Raw genomic sequence first — 16,097 nt, forward strand, 5'->3', positions numbered from 1 at the left:
TTCAAAAGATGGCAGCAGAAGATGCTGTTTTATCTAACAACGCTAAACCTTGTACGGTTTTTGCACGAAGACACGCCAGCCGCTACGGAAGGTAGTAAGGCTGCTAGCGATGTGTGGTCTCACGAAGATTTTCTGTGCCGCAATTATATACTCAACGCCTTGGACAACACGTTATATAATATATATTGTTCTCTGGAGACGGCGAAATCTTTGTGGGAATCCCTTGAGAAGAAATACAAGATCGAAAATGCTGGATTGAAGAAATTCATCGTCGGTCGATTTTTGGATTTCAAGATGGTGGACTCAAAAAGCGTCTCATCTCAAGTCCAAGATATGCAATTAATACTGCATGATCTGGACGCCGAAGGCATGAAGTTGAACGAGACATTCGCAGTTGCTGCGGTAATTGAGAAGCTCCCTGTAAAGTCCGAAAAATTCCCGAATTGATTTTAGAAATGTCCTATGATTTCTCTAGATTTTTAGGATATTTTTACATAATTTTTGGAGTACCGGAAGTAGCAAAAACAAATAGGTCGCAAAATAGCTTAGGCGAGAATCGAACCCGAGACCTATGGTGTAAGGGATAATGCTAGTAACTAGTTGAACCCAGCAGGGCCGTGCTGAAAGAAGAGGGAGTCAATTATATTTATAATTGATTTTGGATGATTAATTAGTAAATATAAATAAGGATTTAAGTGAGAAGTTTTAGATTATTTCTCACCGTAGTTTTTCTCACCCGAAACCTAAAACCGCCGCACCTCTCTTCTTCCCCTCTTCCTCACGCACGGCACCCACACACCAAGCCAAGGGTCAAGGGAACATCTTCCGGCGACGACTCCGACACGAAAAAGGTTCTTCTCCGCGAGAGGAACGCGAGGACGTAAGTGGTTCTTCGAACGGAGCAGTTTTCCGGAAAACCTAGCGAATAGAATCGTAAGAAAACCTTGCGATTGAGGTAAGAAACCTCTCACCTGCAGTATAATTGCTCTCGCTTGTTAGTTTTAGCGTTAGTTCAGTAGTTTTACAGTTTTCAGTTTTAGGGTGTGCTTTCAGTGCACACCAAGCATTCGGTAGAATGCCCAGTTCAGAAGGATGCACTAGTAGGCGTCCTAACAGCATGTAAAATGTATTAGAAACATTTTATTCAAGTTTATTATCAGTTATTACAGCTATATGGATCAGATATCCATTGGGTGGGCTCCCACAGTAGCCTCTAGGTTCAAATAACCTAGCTCTAGGTTCAGATAACCTAGAACGAGCAAGATAAATAATAATTAGCTATTTTACTTTTTCAGTTAACATGATTCTGGATCAGATATCCATGGGCTGGACTCCCACACATCGTCCCTAGGTTCGGATAACCTAGTATCCTCGTTGGATTCGAACTTGCAATCCGGGTCTCGTAGGGATCTGCGCATGATAAATCTGATTACGGGGCCCCAGCAGCATGTTTAGTATTTTCATCTATTATATGTATAGTTTTCAAATTTGAAACCAGTGATGAGAACACTAATTTAGCTTTTAGTTCAGTTCAGGTTCAGTTTACATGAGTTGACTTCATGTATAGATTTAGAGATATGCATGATTAGTTCAGTTTCATGTTCAGTTATATGCTATGCTATGTTTCAGTTCCAGTTTATGCTTTGTATGATACCATGCCATGCCATGCTTGCATATTCAGTATGTTTCAAACAGCATGATTTAAAAACATAATCGCATCGTTGCATGTTTTAGTGAGGTAGATGGTTTCTTACTAAGCTTTAAGCTTACAGATATTATTTTCCTTATACTGCAGATACAGGAAAATGGAAAATGCACTAGCAGTGGAGGCTGGAGGTCAATGCAGATGAGGATGTGTGTGTGGAACTGGAATGAAAAATCTCAGGGATCTAACAAGCTTTATTTATGCATTAGAACTCGTTAGCATTTACGTTCAGCACTTTCAGCTTATTAGTTTTGATATTTTCATTTTCATGCAATTTAGATTTGGAACGCATTGAACTATGAAAGAATGTTTTAAAATGTCAGTAACCATGTTGGAATGTTAACTGCAAGTGGTTAGAATTTTTATTAGGCATTAGATAGTTTATATATGACCCAGTTTCTGAATTCAGAATGTCAGGTTCGAAATCAGAAACCCTGATCGGTCAGCCGACCGATCAGAAATGGGTTGGTGCCACTGGATTGGTCAGCCGACCGACCCAGGCACGAACAGAGAGTTGACAAGGGTTATGGATCGGTCAGCCGACCGATCCAGAGGCGAACAGAAACATATGAAGTGCACTGATCGGTCTACCGACCGATCAGGGTACTCCTGGATCGGTCGGTAGACCGATCCAGCTACGTCCAGCGGCGTACAGAATTGCTGGGTCGCGAAAGATGGCCACCGATCAGTCTCCTTGACCGATCAGGGACCATCTGGATCGGTCGGTAGACCGATCCAGTTGCGTACAGAACGCAGCAGAAGCACGAAGGCTCACTGATCGGTCTTCCGACCGATCCAGAGGGTGCCTCCGTGCCAGTATCAGCTGGAATGATCTGTGAATCGTTCCGATGGCTCAATCGACTCACGGATCGGTTGAAATGTCTGATTACAGCTAGCAGGACATCCAAGAGGCATAGATTGTCTCTCCTAGCATGTGTACAACACTTAGGTACTCTTAGAATGTCAAGTTAAGACTTCACAGTAATTAGTTTAGCAAATTTTAAATTAGCTTAGTTTTCCGCACAGTCAGTACAGCAGTATTGTAGCGATTCGCCTTACAGCCTAGTCAGTAGAAGGCGGGTCGTTACACTCCCTCCGTAGCGGTCTCATCTTGTGAATTCAAGAGTCCAAGAAGTCTACTAAAAGGTTCGCTGGTCTCGGAAGTCGGAGTGCTACGATTCCGAGACGTTCGTCGTCGTTGTATCTTGGGAACGAATTGCAACAATCCGTTAAGCACCGTAGCGGAGCAATATCGTTTACGGAGATAGTGTCGAACACTAGCCTCGACGATCAGTTTGCATACTCCAGAAGCTACCCGGGGAATAACAGTCGTAAACGATATTCCGTGCAAACTGATATGGATACCAACGACATTCCGACAGCCGTTCCGACCGCCGTTCCGACCGTCGTTCCGACCGTCGTTCCGACCGCCATTCCGACAACCATTCCGCACGGAGAAAAGCTGGAGAAATTCACCGGAACCGACTTCAAAAGATGGCAGCAGAAGATGCTGTTTTATCTAACAACGCTAAACCTTGTACGGTTTTTGCACGAAGACACGCCAGCCACTACGGAAGGTAGTAAGGCTGCTAGCGATGCGTGGTCTCACGGAGATTTTCTGTGCCGCAATTATATACTCAACGCCTTGGACAACACATTATATAACGTATATTGTTATCTAGAGACGGCGAAATCTTTGTGGGAATCCCTTGAGAAGAAATAAAAGACCGAAAATGCTGGATTGAAGAAATTCATCGTCGGTCGATTTTTGGATTTCAAGATGGTGGACTCAAAAAGCGTCTCATCTCAAGTCCAAGATATGCAATTAATACTGCATGATCTGGACGCCGAAGGCATGAAGCTGAACGAGACATTCGCAGTTGCTGCGGTAATTGAGAAGCTCCCTCCGTCATGGAAGGATTTCAAGAATTACCTAAAGCACAAGCAAAAGGAGATAGGGCTGCAAGACCTGATCCTGAGGCTACGAATAGAGGAGGATAATCGAAAGTTATCCGACTCCAGAGGAACCAAACGGACTATAGACGAAATGTCCAACCTGGTCGAGCCGAATGCCAAAAAGCCGAAGCAGTTCAAAAAGAAGGTTCAATCAAAGAAGTTCAAAGGCTCCTGCTACAACTGTGGAAAGGCAGGACACCTATCCAAGGACTGCAGACGCCCAAAGAAGCCAACCAAGGGGCCAAAGGATGTTGTGAATCTTGTGGGGGGAAGCAATATTATCGGCAAATCACATTCTCAACAGAATCACTCATAAGAAAAATGATAAAACTCCATATGAACTATGGAAAGGCCGCGAGCCATCGTACAAATACCTGAAAGTGTGGAGGTACTTGGCAAAAGTCGAAGTACCTAAACCAAAGCAAGTAAAGATCGGACCTAAAACGTTCGATGCGATATTTGTCGGGTATGCCCATAATAGTAGTGCATATCGTTTCCTAGTTCACAAATCAGACATTCCTGATATACATGTGGGAACAACCATAGAATCTCGGAATGCGATATTCTTTGAAAACGTATTCGCAAATAAAAAGGGAAACGTTGAAAGTGATAACAACGGAAGTTCAAACAAAAATAACGTTACCGAACTTAGCTGTTATAAAAGGACTATTGACGATCAAAGTGAAGAGCCGCGTCGTAGCAAACGGGCTAGAGTTGAGAAATCGTTCGGGCCAGATTTCATGACTTTCATGTCAGAAATGGAACCAAGAACATTAAGTGAAGCTCTCTCTAGACCCGATGCTCCAATGTGGAAAGAATCTGTCAATAGTGAAATTGAGTCTATCATGAATAATCATACTTGGGAATTAGTAGACCTTCCTTCTGGTAATAAATCATTATGTTGTAAGTGGATACTAAAATGTAAGTATAAAGCTGATGGATCAATTGACAAGTATAAGGTCAGACTTGTAGCCAAGGGGTACAAGCAAGAGGAAGGCCTTAATTACTTCGATACATACTCACCGGTGACAAGGATTACGTCCATATGAGTGCTAATAGCCATTGCAGCACTGTATGACCTTGAAATACATCAAATGGATGTTAAGACTGCGTTCTTAAATGGTGAGTTGGAAGAAGAAATTTATATGGAGCAACCCGAAGGGTTCATGGCTCCTGGAAATGAGAAAAAGGTGTGTCGATTGTTAAGTCGTTGTACGGACTTAAGCAAGCACCTAAACAATGGCACGAAAAATTTGACAAAGTAATGCTGTCAAACGAATTCAGAATAAATGAATGTGACAAATGCATTTATGTCAAAAACACACCTGAAAGCTATGTAATTGTCTGTCTATACGTAGACGACATGCTAATAATGGGCAGTAATCATGATGTAATCATGACTACAAAGAAAATGTTGACCAGAAATTTTGATATGAAAGATATGGGTCAAGCAGATGTTATATTGGGAATTAAAATTCTCAGGACATCAGAAGGGATAGTTTTAACACAATCCCATTATGTAGAATCTGATTGAAAAAATTCAATGCGTACGATCTCTCTACAGTGAAAACACCTATGGATCTAAGTCAACACTTAGCGAAAAACCATGGTTAGACCATATCGCAGTTGGAATATTCTCGGATAATAGGCAGTTTGATGTATCTCACAAACTGCACACGTCCGGATATTGCTTGTACGGTCAACAAACTGAGTCGTTTTACGAGTAATCCAAACGACACCCATTGGAAAGTATTGATGTGAGTTCTCAGATATTTGAAATATACTATGAACTATGGATTACATTATGGAAAATATCCCGCTGTGTTGGAAGTCACGACATATACGTCGTAGACATAATACCATTAGGCAGTTGATCTCGAATGGAGTGATTGCAATCGACTATGTTAAGTCCAAAGATAATTTGACAGATCCTCTAACGAATGGGTTGAGTCGAGATCAAGTATACTGCTCATCAAGAGGAATGAGATTAAAAAATCTACAACTAAAAACTACTGTAGCGGTAACCCAACCTTGATGACTGGAGATCCCAAGATCTTGGTTCAATGGGACAACGAAGTTACAGAAGTTGTGGTCCAGCACATTAAATAATTTATCTCTATCCCAATCCTAGGATGAATTTGTGCTGTCCTACCTCATGTAGTGAGGTTAAGCTTATGCTTTTAGTGACTTCTATACATGATAAGGTGGAGTATGGTAGGATACTCTTGATAGAAGTGTCACCTATGTGAGTGTGAAGACAGACCGCTTCAATGAAACACTCATGAATCCAAGATGGTATCCATGGCCGAAACGGAACCAACCATGAGAACCTAAAGTAGGTGAGATAGATCTTTGTGTGGGTGTTATTGTCTCAGTATACACCAACAGCTGAGCAGTTCAAGACATCACGTTCACTGCGCAGCCTAGTATACTCGATAGCATTTCACTACGGAAGGTTCAAAGCTACAAGCTACCTCTCCCGATGCAGTGACTTATCGATTGGACTCTTGTAAAATGTCAGCATGCATACACGCATTGCATTAATTTCCATTCATGTGGGGGATTGTTGGATATTGGGGCCTTAAATGGACCAAAACGATTTAGAGGAAGGAAGCCATCAATTGTTGAAAGTCGTAATTGTCTTCAAAATTGAAATCTACGATTTGCGTAGATAGATTTAGACTATTAATTTGCTCAAAACCGATTAAGGGTGAATAAGAAATTAATGTTTAAAGTCAGCCCAAAATAACATTTATTATTCATTAATAAAGTGCATGGGAGAATAGTCCCACATCGAAAATTCTCAATGTGTATTCTCTACTTATTAATGAAGATGTGTTAATGGAGTTAACACAAAAATAAAAGGACAGGTTACCCCTTAGCCCAGGGCGAGCAGGTGCTCGCACCTGTGAGCCCGCCACCCGCCACGTGCGCACGTGCGCAATGGGCGATTTGTAGGCGCACTTTGCATTTCGCATCGTCGCGAGGAGCATTGAGGAGCTTAAATTTATGCTCCAGGTGACATTACAGTGCCTACGTGGCACTCGGGTGACGTGTCAGGCTCGTACCTGACGTGGCAGCACCTATGCGGCATCCTCGTGGGCAAAGGGAGATGACTGGACAGTTGACTTAGGGAATGGATGGCTACCGTTGATCAACGTTGATCAAATAGGTATGATGGATCGCTTGTGATGCGATCTAGAGCGTTGGATCGCAAAGAGTAACGATCTGACGGCTTGGGATGAGACTTGATCTGAAGCATCAAATCAATGGATCCAGATCCGATGGCCGATGACAATAGGCGGGATCTGAGGGTCACAACTCCTCAGATCTGATGGATGAGATTGAAGTGGGCTTGGTGAAGGGTTACAACCCTTCAGAATGGATAATCTAGATCGATCTAGCCCAAGGAACACATCCACTCACCCAAAGGACAATCAACCTCTTCATTCAGTATAAATAGAACCCTCTAGATGATGGAAAATTCACTCAATCATTCAATCCTCTCTTCTCTTCCTCAAGCATTCATCTCATCTTGTGAATTCAAGAGTCCAAGAAGTCTATTAAAAGGTTCGCTGGTCTCGGAAGTCGGAGTGCTACGATTCCGAGACATTCGTCGTCGTTGTATCTTGGGAACGAATTGCAACAATCCGTTAAGCACCGTAGCGGAGCAATATCGTTTATGGAGATAGTGTCGAACACTAGCCTCGACGATCAGTTTGCATACTCCAGAAGCTACCCAGGGAATAACATTTATTATATTATTTTTGTATTACTCATCTGAATTAAAAGTTCAAGAAAGATTTTTCTAAACAGATAATTCACTTCCCCTTCCTCCGATCTGATTGGACCAACATATAAGTGATAAAGCCAAATCAACAGAGCTAATTAACAACAATAACAACTAATTAACTAATTAGAACACTATGATCCATTAATGAATGCAAATCCTTCACGTCAGCATTGTGACAATTAATAATATTATATTAAGGCACCTTTTTATTTTTATAAAAAACAAAAGCATATTAATGTTTATTCTAAAAACATTCTTCTTTACTAGAATAATTCTCTTGGACTTTCATCTGCCAAGACCTTCACCTCTTGAACTTTCATATGTTAGACCGGCCAAATTGCAAAAGGCAAGCTTCCTACAATTTGATTGCCAACAATCTCATTGATTCCACTATTAGGAAAGTTATAGGGTTGGGGATAGATAGCTCTCAAGACTATCGGTGTAGCATGGACGAATCTAAGAATTAAAATTTGTGATGAGCTTGAAATTAATGTAATAGTCTAGTGCATGAAGCACTTGTAAATACATTTACAGAGTTCTGGAGAAAAATTTTATAATTTTATCATCATGCTCATATTATTATGAAAGATGTAGTGAATTATATTGTTGGGTTTTAATTAAAATTCTACATTGAAAAGATTTGATAAAAATCATGAGGTTAAAAGGATGCAAGATATCTTTATTGGCATGAGACCTTTTGGGGAGAGCCCAAGAACAAAGCTATAAGGGTTTAGGTCCAAAGTGGATAATATCATGTCATTGTAGAGATATGTGGATATCCTTTGACACTATATATATATATATATATATATATAAAATAAAAAATCATTATATTACATTATACTCTCCAATAAAATAATTTCAAGGCTGAAATTAAAAGTCTTATCCTAAAATTGAAGGTTAAATCAAAACTAAATCAATCCCGATTTAAAGTAACATATTCCTTATTTTCATGTTTATCGATGAATTTTATTTGACCTTAATCTAATTTTTAAATCATCATCTTCACTTCGTGTTTGATGATTCGATTTGTTTATTTATTTATTTTGTTAAAAAAATACTTAATAAAATTTATATAGATAATAATAATTAAAAAAATTAGGGTGGGTTAACAGCCCAAGAGATACCTAATGTGGCTCTGTTAGGAAATTCTTCACTTGGAATGAGATGTAACTTTTAAGATGGAGATACCCAATTAAAATAGTCTTTTTTTAAATTAATTTCTTAATAATTGTTTACTTTTATTTTTAATATTTTATTATTATTATTATATTCATATTACGTTATTAGGTATATAAATCAGCTTAATTTTTAAAATATAATATGATTTAACCTTAGAAAAATTATAAATTCAGGACAATCTGAATCAATTCAAATCTAAACTGATCGTAACACAATCCAAAAACTCCTAATTCAAATTTAAAAATCTTCAATTCTAGTTTGATATTTTTCAAATCGACTCAGGTCGAATTAGCGAATTATATTTATTTTCGACACCCCTAGGTTTGCTCATCCAAGCTAATCAACCCAATCAACTCAACCAACCCTATCTAGATCAACTAAACTAACCAATAGAACTAAACTAACCAGCTTTTCTGAATTGACAAGCCTATCTAGTCATAATTTAAACCAACCAACATGATCTAATCAATTTGTTTTTGACAAATCCTCTTAACTTTTTGAGCAACACCGTCAACTTAGCAGTCTTGACAACTCTACACTCTTTAGAAGGAGTAAATTATGAGGGCATTTGTCCTATCACAGTATGAGATGCTATGCACATTTTCAAATTTATTTTGATGACCGATAAAATTTTTTTATGGGACTAGATAAGTCATCTCTAAAATTTAATCGATTCAAAAAATTGAATATATATACAAATCAAGCTAAACAATTATTTTAACAATTTGATTTATCTAAAGATCGGTTTTGGATTAGTCTGATGATTTTTTTATTTGACATTAGGTCAGTATTTTGAACCAACTATGAGTGATTAGTCCTATGAGTGATTAGTTCAGTGTCATAAAAATTTCTTATTAATTATTAATTTCATCAACAAATTTTATCGATCATCAGGATAAATATATCGAAAAGTACTCATGAAGATTTATTCAGACAATTAGGATTCTTAGATTAGAATATGCTTTTCACAATAGAAAAAATCTTTAACAGTACATCACAATTAAGATTTGAATCTTAATCCCTTGATTATCCATTGAAAACCCAATCATTAGGTCATTGTCCCGCGCTAACTGGGTGAGCTTTGAATAATGCAGGGCGTTATTTATTTGGAAATGACGTTTAATGAAAACGAAAGAGGAAATAAAAATGATTTCTCTCTCCGCTTTTGCCTGGCCGTAAATTAAAATTAGGGTTCGCGAGCCCAAGTTGAAGCCTTTGCGGTACGCTCCCCCGTTTCTTCCGTTCCGCTTCTTCAGTCCTCGCGCATTGCATCTTTTCCTGTTTGTCTCGGACCAATCCCGCCCATGCCTGTGCTTCTCTGTGCGATCTCGACCTTCGGTTGATCCGTTCGCGGAGCCATGACGTACCAGGCTCGCAATGCCGATACCGGCCTGATCCTCGGCGCGAAGCTGGGGGATGGCCGGGCGAATGGCGATTATGTGAGGCTGGGTGGTGGAGAGCCCGTCGGGTTTGTGGCGGAGCTTCCCGATTCCGGTCCTAGGATATGGAATTCGCTCGGGCGGTGGGTGAAGGTGGCTCTCTGCATTTGCTTGTTTGCTGCGACTGTGCCGCTCGTCGTCTTCGCCGGCCCTTGGATTCTCAAAAAGGTCTCACCTTTCGTCTAATACTACTGTTCGTTTGGATAGATCAATGTTGGATTTCTTTGTTTCAGTCGTTGGAAGACGATCTGGTCGATTACTTGTCGTACGCACAATCCTCTGTGTTAGGGTTGCCCTGAGGGAAACTTTTTGGTGTCATATAATTAGTTTCTTGACAGACATCGATATCAAAGATCGTTTCCATAGGAAATAATCTTTATGGGGAGTCAAAAGAGAAGAGACATTGCTTGAAGACATTCTATGATCTTGATTAACAATGATAATAGGATGTTGACAATTAACAATTTGCATTGTACGATTGTTGACTTCATTTTATCATGATATTCAAGTGTATGACCTCAACAAGAAGCAGAAAACCATTTGGCCAACTACTTGATTCATGGATTTATTCCACTTCAAAACACTGCATCATGCCATATAAATACCACTAGTTCTTTTCTATGTTCCTAAGTGCTGGTTATGGAATCACAAGTGTGATTGTGATCAAATTTAATATTATCTTTCTTATAAATTAAATTTAGTTGGATTCAATGAGCCACAATCCTTCTTTTTCTCATACCATTCACTTTGCAAATCTGAATGTAAGTCATCCAAACATTTTTGATGTGATAGAACGTTTTGAACCCCTCCATAGTAGCTGTTTGATCTGGAACTTAGTTGTTAAGTAGACCTTATGATGTCCAATATTATCATTGAAGTAATTAGGGATTGTTACTTTGTTCTTCTTTTTAAATTTAACTGCTAGGAGTTTAATGTGTTTCAAGATATGGATGTAGCTACAGTTTAAATGTACAATTATTGGCAAATCATTTTACCAAATCTTAAAACTAGACTGCATTTTCTCACTTGAAAAATAATCTTCAAAACTAGACAGAATTCTCTATATATTCCTTGCTTGCACTGATAGATTTTATGCTTTTGGCAGGTGGTTATTCCTGTTTTGGACTGGGAAATGGCATCCTTTAGCAGACTAACACTTGCTCTATTACTTTTTGCTACAATCGCATTGTTTCCAACTCTTCTGTTGCCCTCATCACCCTCTATGTGGTTAGCAGGGACGACATTCGGTTATGGTTATGGTTTTCTGCTGATTATGTCTGGGATGATAATAGGCATGTCATTGCCTTTTATTATTGGTTCATTATTCCATCACCAAATACACGTTAGTCTCTGCTTCTGATCTACTTCAGTATCACTTGTAATTCTTAAGATACTTATGTAACTTCGGTCATTACTTCTTAGAAATGGTTAGAGAAATGGCCCAAGAAAGCATCTTTTGTAAGATTAGCTGGTGAAGGAGATTGGTTTCACCAGTTCCAATCTGTCATCTTGATCAGGGTCTCTCCATTTCCATATATAATTTTCAATTACGCTGCAGTTGCTACCAATGTTAGATATGGTCCATATATCTCAGGTTCAATGGTAGGAACCATGCATGAGATCTTTATTGCAATTTACAGGTTAGTAAATCTCCTCGCGGATCTGCTCTAGTAAACTATATCAGTTTTTTATTTGTGCTGCTATCATCTTCGTGCTGCTATCATCTTCTCCTTTGCAGTATGTGATAGGGTCATACAGATTCACAGTCTACATTTTTAGATTTCATGATCAACTTGTAGTCTGTTTATTTACACCTAGTCATTATTCTTACATTACCTTAGTTTCTATTCCTTTGAGAAGTAAACTGAATGCTGTTGCCAACATCTCCAAATGGCACTGGTTTAATGGTTTCATAACTATCCTTTAGTGCGTGAATTTTGCATTTGTGACTATGTAGTGAACCAAAAGGTTATCTGTGACCAGACGACTTAAATGAGATTTAGGCGCTTGTTTTCCTGTTTTCATGTGTTTCATTATTATTATTATTTTTTATTTTTTACTTTCCAAATTTAATATGGTAAATGTGCTTTTACGAGTCAAATTAAATTATGCCATGTAATGTGACAGATGCTTTTGCAGAAATTTGTTCCTCTTCGAAAACTAACATTGTTTCATTCTCCTTACAACTTGTTTACATGAGCAGTGGGAGGCTATTTCAAAGCTTAGCAGATGCAACTGATGATGGCGGTTTCTTTTCTTTGGAACAGATTATCTACAATATAGTTGGCTTTTCCATTACTGCCGGTGCCACTGCAGCTATTACCATCTACGCTAAGCGAACTCTTCAAACTCTTCGAGTGGAGGATGAGCTTAGCTAGAATAGAACAGTTTGCTAAAAGATACTCAAAACTGCTGATCACATTCAGTTTGAGGTTTGTTGTGTATTTATGACCAGTTGTGAGTTCTGAAATACAGGTTTCCTGGTTGGAGCTATTCCATACTAAGCTCGACTACGGGAAGATACATACAGAGTTGCAAGTTATTAGTAGTGCATTTTCTCAATCACATTCTTTTGTAAATGTCAGAAGCTTTTGTTGTATCTACGATCGCTAAGGACTAAATGTCCCAATGGGAGGGATGTATACTTGGAATTGTTTGTAGGAGCAAGTTCTTTTAGGATTTTTGTTGTTTCAGCTTAAGTCACAAACTGTGTTTATGTCTGCGTTAGCTATGATTTTTGATAGTATTATTTAGTGAGTGCATTGCTGTGCAGAGTTATATGGAATGAGACTGTTTTTATTTATTTCTTTTCCTTTTATAATTCCTTCTTATTTTTGTTTCACTGGCATTAAGTGTTCAAAATTGGGGGGTATTTGACATAAATATTTTTTTATTCGTTGATCAAATAAGAGCATCTGCAACGTTAATTCGTTATAATATTCACCACCTCATCAAAAAATATGAGGTCTACTGTCATATATTCATTATAACAACATATTTCTTTTACTTGCATTCTTTTTAACATTAACACTCATTATTTATGAGTTTCATCATCCTTTCATTTATCTCTTTTATTATTTTTTAAATAATATTAGAAATTTTACAATTTAAAAAGAAAAAAAATTTAAAAAAAAAATTAAGAGAGAGGGTTTTCAAAAGTGTTCAAATCTTTGAACACCCTCTCTCCTTTCTCTTGTGAGTGGGCATCATAATGTCCACTCACAATGGAGAGAGGGTGTTAAATGAGCATTATAATATCCATTTAACACCCCGTTGCGGATGCTTAAGTTAATTTTACATACATTTGAAAAAGTTTGAAAAACCTTAAAAAGCCAAAAGCATACGAATGGACTAGATACGCGCATCATCATAATATAACTGATTGAACCCTTAAACTACTAATTTTGACCTTATTTTAAATCACAAATCTCCTTTCACTGAGTTTATTCCTAAAGATCCAATGAGTGACAATAATTGTGTAAGTTTCTTTCAAATTGGCTCAACTCATCTTTTATAGCAAGTATCCACTCTAAGTCATGCAATATTTCATCTATATTATTTGGTTCAATTGTCAAGACAAGTACAAAATCACTAAGTTCTTGAAATATATCTAGTTCTTGTCTCTAAGAAGATGTCTCCACTACTTTTTTGGAAAGACGACATGAGTTTTGTATATGCCCTTGGAAGTGAACCTTCTCTTCTTTTATTTCATTCATCCTTCTTCTCGGACTCTTCTTCTCGACACGAGGATGATTGATTATGTGAACGTAAACTCCTAGTTGAGTGAAACTCAACCTTATACTAAGTAGCACATAATTGATTAATACTAAGTAAACCTTCTACTAATAAACTTTATAAACTTTAATGCTTTCTTCGACTAACATTCTTATATTGACTTCAAAAATTTTACATTCTTTTGACGCTTTCTTCTAATCTAAGGATAGAAGCTCTTGATGTCCTTTCGACTAACATTCTTATTTTTTAGCGTCATCTTTTTTACAAGGTGTGTTAATCTTAACTTTGTCATTTCATGATGGTTCTTTGAACTCGAAGGATGATGAGCATCCACCATTTTGTGACTTTTCTTATTGGCATCTTCCTTCGCAACAAAAGCTATACTTTTTAGATTGTTCTATTTCATAAAAGAATTCATCTATTTTAGGAAAAGATAAGTCATGAATACCTTATATCCATCTACCAATCATGCAAAATTGATGGGGAAATACCTTTAGAACATACCTTTTCCCCTTTTTCTTTAGAGGGCCGAGTTTGACAAAGCAACTGCAATGGTCAAGTCTTCTTTGAGCCAAGCAAGGTCAAGACACTTCGCCTTACACAAGATTGAGTTGGCTTCAATTTAATGATGGATTAAGCTAGTGTATCAAATTTGGCCAAGCAACTTAACCTATTTGACACCTCCCAGAAGGGTGGAAGGTTTTGAACACATAGTGAGTAGTTAGCCCTAAGGGGTAGGAGAATTAATAATTTGTCATATTAATTTTTATTATAGGCGCATAAGAGGAGAGGTAAAGTTAGGGTTTGTTTACCATAGAGGATGAAATCACGAGAGAACAAGGAAAAAAAGGGAGAAGCAAAATGGGATGGAGAGGAAGTGAAAATTAAGGAAAGGAAAAGAAACAAGCTTACCCTCCTTGTCTAGTTGCCCTTCATACTTTGTACCTACTACAACCGCTCATGATATGCCCTATTGCATAGCAATCAACCTTGCTAGCCTCATCGTACACTCAACTATATTGTATTATCATCAAACTCACTCTTTAACACTAGTTGAGTGGAAGCCACAATTTTAGGTGAAAGCATCTTGAGCAAAAATTGAGGAGCTTGAGGTCCCATCAAGTTTCGATTGACTTGCTAATCCCGAAGGTGGGAAGCCCTCCCTCTAGTTCACCCACCATGTAAATCCAAAAGTGCAAACGACTCTTCACTCAACAACTAATGTTCTAATTTTTTTATTTTACTGGAGAAAAATATCCTACAGTGCACCATAATTAAGATTAGAGTTTTGTCGCTATGCCATTCCACCTTGGCTTCAATAGAATTAGCTTTCATCCTTGAGAACAAATAGACCTTAGAAAAAGAAAAAGGAAAGACAACATTATATATAGATGTAACTTGTGCAATACTAAATGCAACCTAACCAAACCAACAAGGATTTGACTCCTTTGATGCAAATCTACTAACTGAGTACCAATTCACTATGCCCTGGGGGTCAAAATTTCAACTCCTAATTCATAGTGTTTAGAGATTAGAAAAACCGTCTCCCGAGGTTTGGTGTGATGGTAAACGGATGAACGAGTTTCTCAAACAACGAGAGTTCGATTCCCATACAACTGTACGATGCTTGAATCACTCGTGGTGTTGAGCCGTCCCCCATGCTCATTTGTGCTTTCCATATTTACCCAATGGCCAGTAAAAATCTTCTATGGAATTGGATCGGCCATCTCCAGATTAATGAAGAGTAGAAATACCTAGGGCTCCAGAGAAATTATTTATCATTTACTTTTGAACTTTTAGATTGACCTCCCACATTACCATGCAAACACCATGACTAGACACTAAACATCATCTATTTAGGCTCGTGCCTCGCATAGTTCTTGCATAGTTCAAGTGCTCCAAAAAGTCTATCCTACCATTACTAACAATATAAGACATTACTCAATCCATAATGCAACTCAATCTAAAATGCAATTAATTGTCTCAACACCAATAAGAAAAATACAGCATGTATTTTGAAAACAAAAAACACAAACAAGTCTAAGAAAATCAATCTCGTCTGGATATCTAAAACAACATTCTCGCGACCTAAGTAGCAATTCTAAATTTCAATTACACTCAATACAATATGCTATAGGGAGGGGTAAAGCACACAGCTCTGTTGGCTGAAGTAAATATTAGTGAACTTGCAACCACTTCTTTGTGCCAAATGAAGTTCTTTTAACTCGTACGCAAATCCTGGTAAAGATACGATATATTTGCAGGTTTCATAAGAACAGCATTAGAA

At 38.0% G+C, this 16,097-nt stretch overlaps 1 protein-coding gene across 2 annotated transcripts; it reads left to right on the forward strand.

Moving 5' to 3' along the window:
• Positions 1-9,810: 9,810 nt before the first annotated feature.
• Positions 9,811-12,768, forward strand: LOC122018582 (uncharacterized membrane protein At4g09580-like). 2 transcript variants are annotated; one of them, XM_042575936.1, is made up of 4 exons: positions 9,811-10,243; positions 11,181-11,417; positions 11,498-11,715; positions 12,279-12,768. In XM_042575936.1, the coding sequence occupies exons 1-4, from the start codon at positions 9,995-9,997 to the stop codon at positions 12,451-12,453; spliced, it is 879 nt and encodes a 292-aa protein (XP_042431870.1). In that variant the 5' UTR covers positions 9,811-9,994; the 3' UTR covers positions 12,454-12,768. The 2 variants fall into 2 exon arrangements, with proteins under 2 accessions (XP_042431870.1, XP_042431871.1); XM_042575937.1 differs by having other exon boundaries at positions 12,343-12,768.
• Positions 12,769-16,097: the final 3,329 nt, after the last annotated feature.

The sequence above is a fragment of the Zingiber officinale genome, chromosome 9A (genome assembly GCF_018446385.1).
Source record: "Zingiber officinale cultivar Zhangliang chromosome 9A, Zo_v1.1, whole genome shotgun sequence".
Taxonomy (NCBI): domain Eukaryota; kingdom Viridiplantae; phylum Streptophyta; class Magnoliopsida; order Zingiberales; family Zingiberaceae; genus Zingiber; species Zingiber officinale.

What these genes read in the sequence shown, in the direction of transcription:
- LOC122018582 (XM_042575936.1), top strand. Translation starts at nt 9,995, where the DNA reads ATGACGTACCAGGCTCGCAATGCCGATACCGGCCTGATCCTCGGCGCG. An exon ending in GCCCTTGGATTCTCAAAAAG is followed by an intron (nt 10,244 to 11,180) that starts GTCTCACCTTTC and finishes TGCTTTTGGCAG; the next exon opens with GTGGTTATTCCTGTTTTGGA. An exon ending in TATTCCATCACCAAATACAC is followed by an intron (nt 11,418 to 11,497) that starts GTTAGTCTCTGC and finishes ATTACTTCTTAG; the next exon opens with AAATGGTTAGAGAAATGGCC.